A 16,322-nucleotide genomic window follows, 5' to 3' on the forward strand; every position below is an offset into this window, starting at 1 on the left:
TAGACCTGAGCTTGTGACTGTTCCAAATGGTAATAAAAAGCACTGTTGAACAGGAGAGATTGTCTTCATTTAGTAGTGAAGGAGACGCGGGCGCGCGCACGCACGCACGCAGGGGTTCTGTGAAAAAAAGAGGGTTCGGGACTGCCCGTGAAGGCTGAGAGCTTCGCAGAATCATTAAAGTTTGAAGAATCATTTGAACATCTAAACGTTGCTTTTTCTGCACATACATAAATGATTCAATGCTGCTGTTGTCTGGGTCCCCCGATTCGATCCACTGCTGGTTCAAGTAAATCAGCCGTTGAGATTTATTCGTCAGAACCACCTCGGTACAGTTTTAATTTGAAATGTGTCATTTATTACTATATTAATATTATTAATACTTAAGACGAATACAAGCTTTTCAATACTTCATTTTCTTCCCAGAAAATGAGCTGCATAATTATAAGGTCATAGAGAGAGGAGGCAAACGAGAAAGCCACAGCATAGAGCCCAAACGTATTACGTAAGTTTTATTTTGAATATTCTTTGTTTTGTTGGATTGAAATATTATATTTGATTACACATATTAATAAAATAAAACAATAACCACAAACAGAAGTAAATGCTCTTCCAATTTATTTTCCTGTAAACACATTTTCAATGCTCAATGATTTAATATAATAAATATGTAACTAGAAATACATAATAGCATTTAGCTCTTAAATACAATGCTATTTAAATAAATAAGCAGGTTTTTTACAGTACGATGCAATGCGTTGTGCCTATTCTTGACCTGGTTAAGATTTTAACCACATGAACATCAATCAGTTGGAGAAAATGAATCCACTTTATATGTTAAATGCCACTAAATCAAATAAAATAATACTCTTGCCATCACTGTAAAAATAGTTGCCAGTAAGCCATTATGTTTACTGATGTAAGTTGTGGTGCCGAATACAGGTGGCGACGTTTTTCAGAAGAACAGACAAAGGTTTGGTCATGTTTGAGGGTCTCACGTGCTCCAGAACCCGGCTGCAGTTCACCTGCAGAAGAAAAATGCTCACAATGGCTGTGCCTACTGACGGATGTCGGGTGGAAGGTTGCCTGAAAATCCTTACTTTTTGAGGACTGAGGTGGTTCTTCAAGTTCTTTGTGATTTGCTCCCGCTCGTTCTTCCCATTCACCACCAATTTGGTAAAGTTATTGTACTGCAGGACGTCTTGGACTTTGCAAAAAAAAGCATCCTGAACATGAAAAAAACAGCATCAGTCAGACACAAAGGCTGCTGTTGCCATTTGTGGGTGGTCAGAGAGCATGGAGCCAATGAGTGATCAAAAGCAAACTTCTCACCCCACAGTTGGAATTGTCCACATCTTCCACATAAATATCCTGAAAAAGAACCAATTCAGCTTTCTCTGTTTGATGGACCTGAGGAGGTTGACAGGTTGGTGACTCTTACCTGGGTGGTGAGGTTCCCAGTGATTTTGTCAATGCAGAGCAACATCATATTGAGGTTTAAATTCTGAGTAGCGATGGTAGCACCCAGCTGCAGTACCACAGCCACCAGGAGTGTGGGGACCAAAGTCTTCAGGACCAAAGTCATGTCTGGAGCCGATTCAGCAACGCTTTCAGCTTGATGAGCGAGCTCAGACATTTATACGCCACCTTTGCTGTGTTCCCCCACCCACTCATTACAAAAGAAACCCAACGAGGATGCAGATAAGATGAGCTTGATTAAAGCTGTGGTCAGGGAGAAAATTCTCTGAACCGAATCGACAGTTTGGTTCCCCTTCAGGTGGGAAAAAAAGAAAACTCAGTCACATTTGCAGCAGATTTATTGAGAGAACATCAGGAATGAAGACAATGACTCTGAGACATTGTTTTAATCATAACGAACCACAAGGATTGTGGCTGCGCTCCCCCTCCAGTTCCAGTTTTTGAACATTACTCTGAAGACCAACCTTAACGTCTGTGCAGGCCGTTTTAAAACCACTCTGCAATCCTCTACATGAGATTATGTCTAGTGAAGGTACGCTGATAGGGATGAGATGCTGCACTTTGTGATCTCAGAGTTCTGGTCTTGGTTCTTACGGATGCGATAGAAGTGCTCGATGTAGCTGGAGCGACCCAGCAGCTCCACAAAATCCTCGTCGTGAGTGATGACCAGGAGTTGGAAGTTCCGCTGTCGAGAGCGACTCCTGATGATTCTGGAAGAGTGTCAGGTTCAGACGCAATAAGATCTAAGAAATGTGAAAAGCCCTATGGGTCTGGACTCACTCTACAAGTGCATGCGCCAGGGACTCAATATTGTCCCTATCCAGGTTGGTGGTGGGCTCATCCAGGGCCAGAATTCCACAGTTGAGACAGAAGGTTTCAGCCAGTGCCAGACGGATGATAAGGGAGGCCAACACCTGCACGTACACGTAAAGATTCAAAAACATGCTTTGGCGTCGGACATGACGCCCCAGAAACCACCGAATAGTACCTTTTGTCCAGCGCTGCAGCGCCCCCTCATGTCCAGAGCAGTGTCGCCCTTCACCATGACCACTCTGTAGTTGTAAACCCGACGCTTCACGCCAGCAGATGAGCTATCATCCACATCAGACCTGATCTCGATGTACTGGATATCTGGAGGGAGGTGGCAAGAGCGATCGGTAAGACTCAGCCAGAGAAGCTGCACCTGTATCATTCAAACTTTGAAGGCAAGTGAACCTTGACCCCTGTACGTGCTGCGCCACAGGTCTCTAACGATCTTGTTGATCTCATCCATCTTCATACTGTGAAATTTCATGATGGTTCTGAAGAAAAGCAGATAAAGAAAGCTAAAAAAAGTGTGATTTTTAATAATTTCAACACACAAATGTGTCATATATGGCCACTTCATATATGATGGAATGTCTCTACTAATGGAGCTACGTCCTTGGTGCTGATATCAATAAGCAACAATCCAAAACTGCTGAATTCTGCAGCAGATTTTAAACCAGTTGTTTCCGACACAATTAATTAACTCCTCCTTACCATCTTAATTATCATATTCCTCGTGTGACTGGTCGAGGTGGGGGAGTGGCAGCAGTCTATCACTCCAAGTTATTAATTAATCCTAGACCCAAACACAGCTCCAGTTCATTTGAAAGCCTGACTCTTGGCATCACCCATCTGAACCAGAGGACAGAAAAGCCACTTTTGTTTGTAGTTGTATATCGGCCCCCTGCTGGGCCACATTCAGAGTTCCTATCTGAGTTCTCTGACCTCTTATCTGACTTGGTCCTTAGAACAGATAAAGCCATTATTGTTGGAGACTTTAACATCCATGTAGACGTTGTAAATGACAGCTTTAGAAATGGCTTCATTTAATTTCATTCATTCGTTTCCTTCAACTGATAAATCAACTCATAGCTTCAACCACACCCTTGATCTAGTTCTGACTTACAATGTTGAGGTAGAACATGTGTCAGTGTTCCCTCAGAACCCACTCCTGTCAGATCATTCTTTGATCACTTTTACATTTATGATTAAGGATTCTTCTATGTTCAGAACACAGTCTTACTATAGCAGATGTCTTTCAGATAATGCTGTTACTAAGTTTAAGGAAGTGATCCCTGTGCTGATCCCAGGACCACTGTGTGCTTCTCCAGAGATCAATCATTATAATCTTAGTCCTGCTGAGGTCGACTCTGTTGCTGAAGGTGCAGCAGACTCATTGAAAATCATGCTTGATTCTGTTGCCCCCCTGAAAAAGAAAATAGTAAATCAGAGGAGGAGTGCCCCCTGGTATAATTCACACAGTAGGACCCTCAAGCAGAAAGTGCAAAGACTAGGAAGGAAGTCGCATTCTTGTAAAATAGACAGCTACCATTTAGCCGGGAAAGACTCTCTGGCAGTTTACAAAAAGGCCCTCCGTAAGGCTAGAACAGCTTATTTCTCTTCTTTAATTGAAGAAAAACAGAATAACCCCAGATTTCTTTTTAGCACTGTGGCAAAATTGACCAAGAATCACAGTGTTTCAGATCCACGTATCCACGAGGAGAAGAGAGAAGAGGGAGAAGGAGAAGGAGAAGGAGAAGAGAAGAGAAGAGAAGAGAAGAGAAGAGAAGAGAAGAGAAGAGAAGAGAAGAGAAGAGAAGAGAAGAGGAAGAAGGAGAGGGAGAAGGAGAGGAGACATAAAGTCTTGGATGTCTTCAAATTTCCTCGTCCTTAACTCAGGAAAAACTGAGGTCATGGTGTTTGGTCCTCTCAGGGATAGATTAGATCACATGATCACTCTTATTGCCATTAATTCTGTAGTTGCAGTTACTATCCTAGACAGACAAATTATCATACTTAGAGGGTTGTCTAATTATTAGTTATGCTGCTATAGGCCGAGGCTGCCGGGGTCCAGAAACATGATCACCTGACAGGCCTTTGTCACCCCACTGGGTCATGGCTGCCTCTCCTCTCTCCTCCGAGTAGATCATTGATGATGTTGTTTCCCGTATAGTTTCTCTGCTTCTCCCCCTCACGTATCCATCAACAGGTCGAGCTGCCTTTATAGCTGTATGCTGGCCTGCCGACCTCTGAAACTGCTGACCCACTCTTATACCAGCAGCTTGTACTATTAATGTATATCTTTGATTTCTGCCTGTTCTACCAACCTGTCCTCCCCCTTCTCCTCTCTCTCTACCCAGCCGGCCATCAGTCCCCCTACATGAGCCTGGTCCTGCTCAAGGTTTCTTCCTGTTAAAGGGGAGTTTTTCCTTGCCACTGTTGCTTGTCAGGGGTTAGCCCCTGGGATTCCTGAAAGCACCTTGAAACAATTCTGATTGTAAAAGACACTGTATAAATAATGATTGATTGATTGATTGATTGATTTTTCCTTGCCACTGTCGCTTGTTGGGGGTCAGGCCCTGGGATTCTGCAAAGTGCCTAGAAACAATTCTGATTGTAACAGATGCTATATAAATAAAGATTGATTGATTGATCATATGTGATGCTGCTTTATGCTCCTATTTATGTTTGAATTTATTATTCTGGGCAGGATACTTGCCCCATACCAGTGACGGCCATGGAAAAGCACTAGACTGGCAAACTACTGACAAACATGAAACATGTCTCTGACTGACATTAGCCCAACTTCTGGATCCAACCAGCGACCCCAGACAATTGACAGATACTTGAAAGACACTGGACAGACACTTGACAGATACGGAACAGACACTGGACAGACACTAGACTGATACTGGACAGACACTTGACAAATACTGGACAGACACTTAACAGATACCGGACAGACACCAGACAGACACTGGACAGATACTGGAGAGACACTGGACAGATATTAGACTGACATTGGACAGACACTGGAAAGACACTTGACAGATACTGGACAGATACTGGACAGATACTGGACAGATACTGGACAGACACTGGACAGGCACTAGACTGACACTGGACAGACACTGGACAGACACTGGACAGATACGGAACAGACATTGGACAGACACTAGACTGACACTGGACAGATACCGGACAGACACCAGACAGACACCGGACAGACACTGAACAGATACTGGACAGACACTGGACAGATACTGAACAGACACTAGACTGACATTGGACAGATACTAGACTGATACTGGACAGACACTGGACAGACACTGGAAAGACACTTGACAGATACTGGACAGACACTTGACAAATACTGGACAGATACTGGACAGACACTGGACAGGCACTAGACTGACACTGGAAAGACACTGGACAGACACTGGAAAGACACTTGACAGATACTGGACAGACACTTGACAAATACTGGACAGATACTGGACAGACACTGGACAGGCACTAGACTGACACTGGACAGATACTGGACAGACACTTGACAGACACTGGACAGACACTAGACTGACATTGGACAGATACTAGACTGATATTGGACAGACATTTGACAGATACCGGACAGACACCGGACAGATACTGGAGAGACACTAGACTGATACTGGACAGACACTGGATAGACAGGATCTTTTTCCAGTGAAACACTAGTGAAGCTCCAGTTTTTCATTAACTAAGTGTGGCAGCTCACACCCTTGTGAGAATGTGCACATTCAGACAGAAAGTGTGACCTGGATACTAAAGCTCTTCTGAAAGTCTTTGATCTTGATAGCAGCAAACCGATGCTAACATATGATGCTAACCCACATGTATGGTTAGGCATGCTCCTGCTCCCCTCTGAGATGCTATCAGACACAGTCTAATCTTAATTCATCACAGAAGAACGCAATGAAGAGAGAGCTTGAATTCTCGGGCAGAGTTGGATTAATCAGAGTCAATCTGTTGTGTTACTGAAGATTTCCGACTTGCTGCCATACTGCAGTGATGTCAATGATAGTGGCAGAGTTCTTGGAACACACATGCGTAAGCTGATTATGATCTGAGGAGGAACATATCGGTAACTACTTATCTGAGTGGATGTTAGACATTTACTGTAAGGTAAAAAAAAACCGGTTCAATTACAAAATAGATCCAACTTTCTGAGTAACAGCCTGAATAACTGATTAGGAGGAAGAGAAAGGGATGTTTCAAAGCAGAAAAACATATCAAATGTTCAAAAGATGCATTAAAACACTGAGCAGGTAGTGAGCAGGACAATAGGCACTTTAGTTTCTACTCAACACTCACTGATCCAGGGCCTTGTAGTAGAGATCCAGGTCTTTAATGACCAGCTCTGTGGTTCTCAGTGTTATCATCTTGTTTTTGTAGTGCTCGTCGGCCTTGTCGTACTGATCTTCTCGTAGTTCTTTTCTGCAGAGAAAGAAATGAAAGGATTTCAGCGTATGAACAGAAAATCTGATCACCTTTTAAACGAACATCTCTCACCTGTAATGCAGTATCTCCTCCTCAAAGCCTTTCTGGCGACCAAGTGCAATGCTGCGGTTCTTCTTCAAGTCCTCCAACTTATTTTCTGCCTCACGGCGCTCTCTGGACAGACATGGGAGAGCGCAGAGGTGAATGTGGGCCCCCACAGAGAGCCTCTGTGCAGCCCAGTTCAAAAGGTCTTACTGGCGGAGCTGCAGGACCTGCATGTTCCCCATGTCCTTGAGAAGGACATCTCGTTTGGAGATCACCTCCTTCAATTCCTCAACGCGTTTCCTCAATGTTAAGTTGTCCTGCAACCAACGCTCCTGGACCTAATCAATATAAATCATAGCGAGGTCATCTCCTTGGTAACCAGGTGAGTTGTAGGACACGCCGGAGTGCATGCATGCACACACACCCACAGCCTTTAAACACTCACACAGACACAGATCCAGAGCGCCGTACCTTCTGAGTGTCGATATCCTGGCGGATGGTTCCCATCTCTTTGCTGATCTTCTCTTTGTGTTTCTCAGCCTCATGCAGTTGACTGTCGGTTCCTTGAAGCTCAAATTCTTTGTGCTGCAAAGACCAAACGGTGAATAAATTCCTCAAACAACTGAAAAGAAACAAGACTACAGCAAACACGTACCTCTTTGTACTCGTCTCTGCCCTCTTTGACATATTTGCTGATTTCTCCTTCCAAGGCAGAGAGGAACTTTGCTCTCTCCTTTATGGCATTAATCTGACCAAGTTTAAAACACAAAAAACATTACAACACATTCTGGAAAACCGGTCCTAACATGCAGGCACAGACAGGAATTACTGAAATACTCAGACATTTTGATTTAAAAATTGGCATTCAGTGCATCTCTCACCTTCTCCTGCCCCTCTTCCTGCCTCTGCCTCTTATGATCTAGCAGCTCCTGTTTCTCCTGTTGCAGCTTTTCCAGAGCAACAGACAAGGGAGACAACTGTTCTTTAGCTTCCTGAAAGGGACAGAAAACATTGACTGGAACACACCTGAACAACAACAGTTCAGAGAAACCTCTAAAAGAACACAGACCCTGATATCCCGGGTTAGGGACTGGATTTCAGTGGTGAACTCCACGCACTGCTCTTCCAGCTGCTGACATTTCTGCATATTGCTGCTCAACTGGAGTTTCTCCTCTCTTGTTTCATTTACAGCACTTTTCAGCATCTGAATCTGATCCTGCTGGTCCTGGATTAGCTTGCGTTTCAGCTCCATTTTGCTGGAGGCTGACAGACAAAAAACAAAGAAAAGGTTCAGAGACTGCATTAAATGTCACCACATATTCCACTTGTGACAGAAAACCTGAAGGCTGTTGATGACTGTAACAGAATACAGAGATCGATGGTTGCTAAATGCAAGTTGGGCCATGTCCTGTAGATGTGTCATCGCAACTCCAATCTGTAGCTCTAATTCCACACAACATACAAATGGAGGTGGCTGCAGATCATTATTGAGATCTTAACTCATAAAAGAGGTAGAAAACAGCAGAACATCAGGGTTGAGTGGACAGCGTGGGATTACTGAAATCAATCTCTACGCAATGATGCACGATGTGCAACTCTAAAAAAAGTAAAATTCCCAACCATTAGGCAGGATCATGGCCACTCACTGGTGTCTAGCTTGTGCTGAATCTCCTGCTTCTCCTGACTGACTTGCTGTATGGTTCTGCTTAGGTCTACCCCCTGCAGTCTGGCAGCATGCTGGGCAATTTTCCTCTCAACCTCTTTAAGATCCATCTGGGAAAGGAAAAGCAGCAGGATGAAGAAAGTTGGGACAATCGCAGATATGGTTTCATGTAATATATACCACTGTAGTGCATTGATAAAATAATGGAACTTTACAAGGATTTCTAAATAAAAAAAAAAGAAGGCATGTGAATGTGTATAGCATGATGGAAAGAGACAAGCTGTCAAAGAAAAAAGACAGCACAATTGGCTACCAGGTATCGGTTCATGAGTGAGATGTCTTGCAGGCAGGCCTTGGCCGTTTCCTCTTCTGACATCAGGGTACGGAGCAAAGTCTCTTGCTCCTCTATATCACCATTCAGTTTCTCAATTTCTCTGTTTACGGTCTGCAAGCGGTTTCTCAACTCTGGCAACTCCTTTTCCTGGAGGTGCACAATTGTCAGCCTGGACAGAATACAAAAGGATCAAAACATTTATTATATACAGCATTTGGTTAGTCTACAGATTTTCAGACACCAGGATGCTCTTGGATAATGAAAAGATTCAAACGTTAATTTACTAGGAATATAGCCCCATCTACTGGCCTATGCACCCTAAAACCTCCACTCTCTTTAAGGGAAAAACAGCTTTCTGAGGGAAAAAATAATAAAACAACAGAGTTAATCTTCTCCTACTGCTTTGTGTTATTGTGTTAATGCTTGGCTGACCCCATCAGAGTAAAGCTCAACCTCTATTCTGGTGGACAAGTCAACACTTTGAATCATGGATGAGGTTTTCTTACCTTCACATATCCCTAAATCAATTCCTCCAACAATGAACGTGAAATCATACAGCGTACCTGACAGGTCGTAGCGCGACCATGTCATCTCTCTTCCTCTCCTTCTTCTTTAAGTCCTGCTCGGTGTTTCTCAGTTTGTCCGGCACCAGCCGCAGTTTGGACTGCATGTCACTGATGACTTCCTGCAGCTCTGACTCTGAGGGGAATGTCCGCTGACACACAGGACAGCAGGGCTCCCTCTCTTCTGTCAGCTGGCTGATGAACTGGGTGTAAACGGCGGTTGCTCCAGCCAGCATGGCTATAAAATTCCAGGTAGAGGGAGCTCAAAATTATCAAGATTAAAACCAGAAGTAAGTTCCTTTTCAGGAAACTCACCTCTTTGTTTGGAGACCTTCTCTAGATCTTCCTGCAGTTTACTCAAGTCTTGCTCCAGGTCCTGACTTCCACACACGTTGAAGAATGTCTCTTCATCATTGACCAACTGCTGCTCCTTCTTCCGTAACTCAGCAGCAATGTGGTTTTTGTTTTGCTCACTGGAAGCCAGGTCCTTACTAAAAGTTCCAGCATGACGTCAATTTATTCATATTTCTATTCATCAGAGATAGGATGAAAACAAGTCTTACTAACTTGAGTTTGGCAAGTCTGTCCCTGGTATTAGTGATCTCTTTAGACTTGGAGTAGATCCAGTCCTCCAACTCTATCTTATTAGGAAAGTGGCCCAGCAGGGATACCAGATCCTCGCTGTGCCGAGATTTGATCTTCCGTATGTGATCCTCCTTCTCCATCTGGCAAATTGAAAGAGGAGAGTTGAAATGAGTGGCAACATTTAAGACAGCAGGACAACATAATGATGAATGAGAAGAGTATAGAATGAGTGAGGAGGCTCAACACAAACAAGGTAAAAAAGCAGCAGATAATGGAAAAGAATCACCTTCTCCCGGTTCAGCATGTCCATCTGCGTTCGTGCTGTCGTGTGGGTGTTTAGCATCTCCATCTCCTTATCGAGCCGTCTCTGCGAATGGTCAAGGTCGGTCTTCTCTCTCTGGAGCTCCCCCACTTCATTCTTTAATTCCTCAACATTTGAGCTCTGAATGGTGCTGTGCAGCTCTCGCTCCTAAAGAGAAGAACAAATGAAGAGGTGCAGTCAGACCGCATGGGACTGAATAAATGGTGTATCCTACATCTATGATCACAGCACCACACTGTTGGGGTGTGTACTCACTACTTTGGCCAGTTCACTCTCCAGTTCTTGAAGTCGGCTTGATGAACCCTCCAGCCTTTGCAATTGTGCTCTGATGTCCCTCAGTTCTTGCTGCTTCTTTCCCTGCAGGTCTCTCTTTAACTCCACAGTTCTCTCCAGGCCAGTCTTCTTGTCCCTCATATCATCGATGGACTGCTGCTTCCGCTGCTCCTTCTCCTGCAGCTCAGCCTGATGATAAAACCATGGGTTAGGGGAACCACAAGGTTACAGTTGTTATTAGGGATGTAACGGTATCAGTAACATCGTGATATCCCCATAATAAAAATTCCTTGATACCACAGCGAACATGCAGACGTATGAAAAGAAAGAGCTCTATGCAAAAACAATCAATGTCACAGTCGCAGTGGAGTGTCAGAATAACATTAGAACTACAAAGACCCTGACCCTTTGCACTCCTCCCTGGACACCTTGTAAAAATTGGAGAGCTGTGAGACAACATATGGCAACATGGAGCTGGAGGAAAACAGGACAATGTGCAAACACTACGAGGTCGACATTTCACGCATTATTTACTTGAAAACTTAAAACACTAGACGCTTCTGTTTAAGTAGTTCTGTATTTAATAAAAAGGGTTTTTCAATGTCTCTGTTTTTTTAATGCTTGAACAGTGGTATAAGAATCATACTGTAGAGCTTTGTACATCATCATTGTTGACATGCCTTACAATACGGCAATAAATATCATACCATGGGTTGGTTATCGCACCGTTGAGGTATTTTAACATTGTGAGGGAGTATTAAGAGAGTTTAAGCCCTGGTTAATAAGGCTTCAACTTAAAATGAATGCCGACCTGAGGGTTTTGGCTTACCATAACCTGACTGACTGTCTCCTTCTCCTGCTCCAGCCGCTCTGTGACGTGACGGTGAAAGCTGTCAAGCTGCAGATCTGAGAAGGGTGGTCGGTCATAACCCTCCAGTCCCAGGTAAGAAGATAAAGAGCGAACCTAAAAACAGATTTAACTTATTTTCAATGCAAACCACTTCAATGTGTCACTGTCAGGCTCTCCTGTTCTGGTGTTGCCTGTTTGGGGATCGAGCACATGTGCAGCATTGACCTGGGTTTATACAGTAGCTTGGTCTCTCACCTGTGTGTCACGGGTCATAATGTTGTCCATGTGGCGGTCAGCTTCAAGTCGTAGACGACCTGGAAAAAAAGGATGTGACTTTAGCCCTCTACTTCCATCTTCTCCTTTCTCAGTGACATGTTCTTTATGAAGACATTTTCCAAACTTTCAAGTAACTACAGTATTTGCACCTTGTTCCACCAGCAGATCTGCCTTTACTCTGTTGAGTCTCTGACACTCCCGTCCAGCTTTTTCCAGCTCCTTTTGGTTGTCTGCCAGCCGTCGTTCTTTCTGCTTCACTGTCCTCTGGTGATTTTGGTAAACATCCTGCAGTTGCTCATCAGAACCCTGGAAGACCTGTCATGTAAGCAGCCCAGTGCATTAGTCACTCCTTCCCTCCATCAGGGAGAATTCTTAGGCCATTCTCTGCTGGGTGGTTTTTGTGGTAATATTCACCGTTTATGCCCTGGTCATATTGACTGTTATTTGAGCAAGATGAAAAACTACATAAAACCTGTGGCATTAAAACAGAAGTGAAGGTCAGCAAAAGGAAGCAGGTGAGTTAACAGAGCAGCATAAATGTATCAAAAAATGTCAGAGACAACCTTGCCATTCCAGAACACCAACAACTTCATAAACCACCGGCATCAACTCCATTATTTATTAAGTGCAATGAGATTTCATAAAGTGCAGTGTCCAGGATATTATAGCAGGAGAGAAATAGGGGCACTGCTTTATCTGAGTCTCATCACTGTGTCACACTTTAACACTTCATTTTCTGTTTACTGTATTTTTGATAAGGCGCACCGTGTTAAAAGGTGCAGTCTCAGTTACGGGTGCTATTTCTGTATTTAACACATCATAAGGCGCACCGGATTATAGGGCGTAGGCATGGTAAAACATACCGGTACGCTAGCCTAAAATATGCATGCTAGAGTGTATTTAGCAATGTACTCACGTACATCATCTTCTGTATCTGAAATGAACGAAATTAATCCAAGATGGCTTTTGCGTAAGCAATTACAGATTTTGGAACTTGGTGCACACATTATAATGTGCCCCGTCCATTTTGGAGAAAATTTAAGACTTTTAAGTGTGCCTTATGGTCGTGAAAATACAGTAAATTCATTCTTATGTATCTGGTGTATTCTTGGGTCTGTTTTTCATTTTAGCCGCTCAAATGCAGCGAAGACTCACTTTCTTTTACCATCAATAACAAAACATTTCCATTTTTTTTAAACTGCTGCTCATAAAGATATACAATTCCCTGTATTTTATTACCTGCTCCATAGTTTCCTCCAGCTCCTTGTTGTCCTGCTCCATCTGTTTCTTCCTGCTTTCTAAAGCCTTGATATCATTGTCCAGCTTCATCACTTTTCCCAGTTTTGTGTCAATATCTGTCAGTTGATTCTGAAAATGATCACACATTAAAATAACACCAAACACTCAAAGAAGATACAATTAATTTTTCTGCTCATCAGTGATGAGGATCATGTTGCATCTGCGTGCCATTCACCAGAGTTAGTAGTTAACTTATTTCACAATGCTGCATCTTATTGCATCTAAAAGTGATGCATTTGACAAGAATGTCTAGGTACGAAGAGAATGCTCATTATCAAACCTCCAGTGGTGTGATCCGGTCCTCAATCTGCTGGACGCTGTCTCTAGAGGCCATCAGCTGGGCCTCTTTGGTAGCAACTGTTTCTCTGATCTGCTGGGCTTTCTCCTTGTTCTGCTTGAGGTAGCGCAGCTCCACCTGACACTCCTTGACTGTCTGAGTCTGCTTATGACGCAGCTGACGCATCGTTTCCAGGGCTTTGATGTACCTGGGACAGACACAGATTCGAGAAGTCACCCCTGGAGTTCTGAATGAAACATGGAGCTCATAATTGATGCTGGGGAGTTTGTGATCTTCTGAATTTACTTAGTGGCAGCAAAGATGGCGTCAAACTTTTCTTTGAGTGCTTTGCCTTCACTGAGTGGCCAGTTGGATTCTTCTTGATGACAAAAGATGACATGATTCAACACAGGCTTCGACACCCCCAGTGAAGAAATCATCTCCCGGTCCATATCGCCACACTTTGATGATAGGCTCACCTTTTCACCATCTCTATATAAAAAGAATAAAGGTCAATTCAAAATGCACTAAAAAAACAGATTAAATCATTCCAGAAACTGATGCTTACTTTATTCTGGTAATAACCTGCTCTAAGCTCTTGAAAGAGTAGTTCTTGGCTTTCTGAGTGCAGGACATGGAGCGCTGGATGGTCACTTTTTCACCGTTGACGTCGGAGAACAAAAGTCGGATCTGTGCTCGTACATCAGTCTCGTGGGCATCCTGGAATTGACAGTGAGTTGAAATTATTTTAAGAAAGATTTAAGAATACTCACTGGAGCAGAGATAAAATAAAAGTAAAGACTGTGGTATACACATTCCCATATGCTGATGAGGCCATGCTCAAAGGGATGTTAACTCACCTTTGGGTCATGTACAAAAGCACCTCCTTTAGATCCAGGGGGAAGCTCTCCCGATGTTGCGTATCTAAGGCACTCAATAATAGTCTAAAAAGAGAAGGATTTCATGTAATACAAAATATTGTCAGTTTTATTCTTTCCCTGGCAAATTCCTGACATGCAAGCTCCTAAAAAATCGTGTTCCCTACTGTTTTCCCGGCTCCGTTGGGTCCAACCAGCACAGTCAGAGGAGAAAAGAAAGAGATGACTTGTATGTCTTTATCCTCAATTCCAAAGCTTCTCACCCCTAAAATGCTCATCTTGTCTATCCTCGACATTTTGTTCTGTAAGCCAGACACATATGGGGGGAGAATCAAAGACAGGCAAAGCTGGAACATTTACTGTAAAATCACTTTTTCCTTCAACAAGGAATTATTGTAACCATTTGCACCGTTTGCAGAGTATATGCGTCATATGTACATACAACAGCTATATAATCGACACCAATTATCAAGAAGTGCTCGAGTAAGAGTGTGTGCACATTCACTTCAAACGATTCAATATTGGGTAATGATAACAGTTCACGAGTTTACTATTCAAAGAACACGTCATTAGATTTGGAGCAAGTATGTGTGACTATGTATGTATGCATGTATGTATGTGTGTGTGTGTGTGTAGTTAGCAAGCTTGATGGTTGTTGTCAAATGTGGAGGCTAACGCTAGCTAGCCACTTTCAACGTAGCTACACAGCAGGATACTGTTGGTTGTTCTCGCTGCAGCCCAACAAAAGCATCTCATCTTAGTGTCCGTGGATAGTGTCAGAATTAGAGTCAGAGTCCCAACTCACCACTGACTTTTCAGCGATCGTATGAAAACTGGACTTTTTCGCGCTGCTGGATGAGCAACGTGACGTAGCACAGCGTAACGTCTGAGTTCCGGGTGTGACCACATAGAATAAGACCACATAGAAGGGCACCTTGTTTTCTCGAGACAATATTTTTAATGTATATCTTTGTCAAGACAGTTATCGGTAAATATGTGATCGACAGTTTCTTTAAAGTCTTTTATAAAATCAGCAGACAATTAATCAGCAGTACACATTTGCCTCCTATTATTTAATCTCTTTGAGCAAAGGTCACTTGTATCTCAAACATAAACAAACAAAATGATAATTACACAAACAAGTATAAGGGATTAACGTGAGTGGCTTACTTTTAAAAAAACAAAACACAAGCTAAATATTTATTGTCGAGTTAAACCTATACAAACCGGTTTTCATTTGGAAAAAAAACAGAAAACTGGAAATCTTAGTAGATGACTTAAATCACTATCAAAATGTGTGTTAAATGATGCAATGCAATCAATTATCCTTCCAATCACAAGTACCATCATTCAAGCACTTCACTAGACTAATTTGATTCTTAAATTTAGATATGTTGTGCGAACCACAAGAAGACACAAGAGGGCAGTATTGCCCTCTAAATGTCTTCCTTTCCCTATGCTGTTGGTGGAGTTGTAACCTTTTACGTTTCCTTGTAGTCACATGTATAAAACACACTTAAGCCTGTAAAGCTAAATTGTAAAAGCCTAGTTGGGGATTCAGTTACATGGTTAAGATAAAATGTCAGATTAAAAAAAAAATCACCTCTTTTCTTCTTTACCGCTCCAATGGCACTCAAGACATACTGTATTTTAAAACATATAAGAAGGGCATAAGAATCTTAGAGCAATTGTGTGATGTTTTTGATTGTAAGTGATTGTAAGTGATTGTAAGCCCGTGTTTGTGGTTTGAAGGGCAGGCTGTGGTTGTCTGCGTGGTCATTGCAGAATTGGATTCCCCAAATACATCACATCCCCTCCAAACAGCTTCTGTCTGACTCAGCCTGTGAATTACACACATGCTCCCATGAACTGTCTTTGGCTTTCAGTCCACTGATTCAGTCTGTTATCAGCTCACTGACTCATCAGCCTCGCTCTGTCCTGCTCATGGCCCTCCTATTTTGATTCTGTCCTGACATGAAAATGCCACGACCTTGTAAGTACACAACTGTACGCGACACATATTTAAGATAAATAGAAATATGCTGACAGGTGAACATCACCAAGAAAAAGACAAGTGGCTCATAAATAGCAGATTTCAGGTTTTTCCTTTTTCAACAATCATAACTAAAATGTCAGCATAATAATAATAGATTTAGGACACTAGAAGGCCTGTTGCCATGGCAGTTTTCTGCTCG

The 16,322-nt window shown here is 42.8% G+C and overlaps 1 protein-coding gene across 1 annotated transcript; it reads right to left on the reverse strand.

The window, feature by feature from the left end:
- Window positions 1-1,798: 1,798 nt before the first annotated feature.
- On the reverse strand, window positions 1,799-15,041 carry rad50 (RAD50 homolog, double strand break repair protein). The gene is made up of 28 exons (XM_003970755.3): window positions 14,933-15,041; window positions 14,295-14,429; window positions 14,110-14,193; window positions 13,818-13,969; window positions 13,556-13,741; window positions 13,253-13,457; window positions 12,913-13,041; window positions 11,823-11,988; window positions 11,653-11,711; window positions 11,377-11,511; window positions 10,530-10,736; window positions 10,239-10,421; window positions 9,935-10,092; window positions 9,683-9,858; window positions 9,368-9,605; window positions 8,784-8,973; window positions 8,454-8,580; window positions 7,877-8,070; window positions 7,689-7,799; window positions 7,463-7,555; window positions 7,279-7,392; window positions 7,018-7,145; window positions 6,835-6,936; window positions 6,637-6,759; window positions 2,692-2,777; window positions 2,465-2,607; window positions 2,257-2,390; window positions 1,799-2,186 (listed from the first exon to the last, which is right to left on the reverse strand). The coding sequence occupies exons 2-28, from the start codon at window positions 14,421-14,423 to the stop codon at window positions 2,000-2,002; spliced, it is 3,939 nt and encodes a 1,312-aa protein (XP_003970804.1). The 5' UTR covers window positions 14,424-14,429; window positions 14,933-15,041; the 3' UTR covers window positions 1,799-1,999.
- Between the last annotated feature and the right edge of the window lie 1,281 nt (window positions 15,042-16,322).

This window comes from Takifugu rubripes, chromosome 15, assembly GCF_901000725.2.
Source record: "Takifugu rubripes chromosome 15, fTakRub1.2, whole genome shotgun sequence".
Lineage (NCBI taxonomy): Eukaryota > Metazoa > Chordata > Actinopteri > Tetraodontiformes > Tetraodontidae > Takifugu > Takifugu rubripes.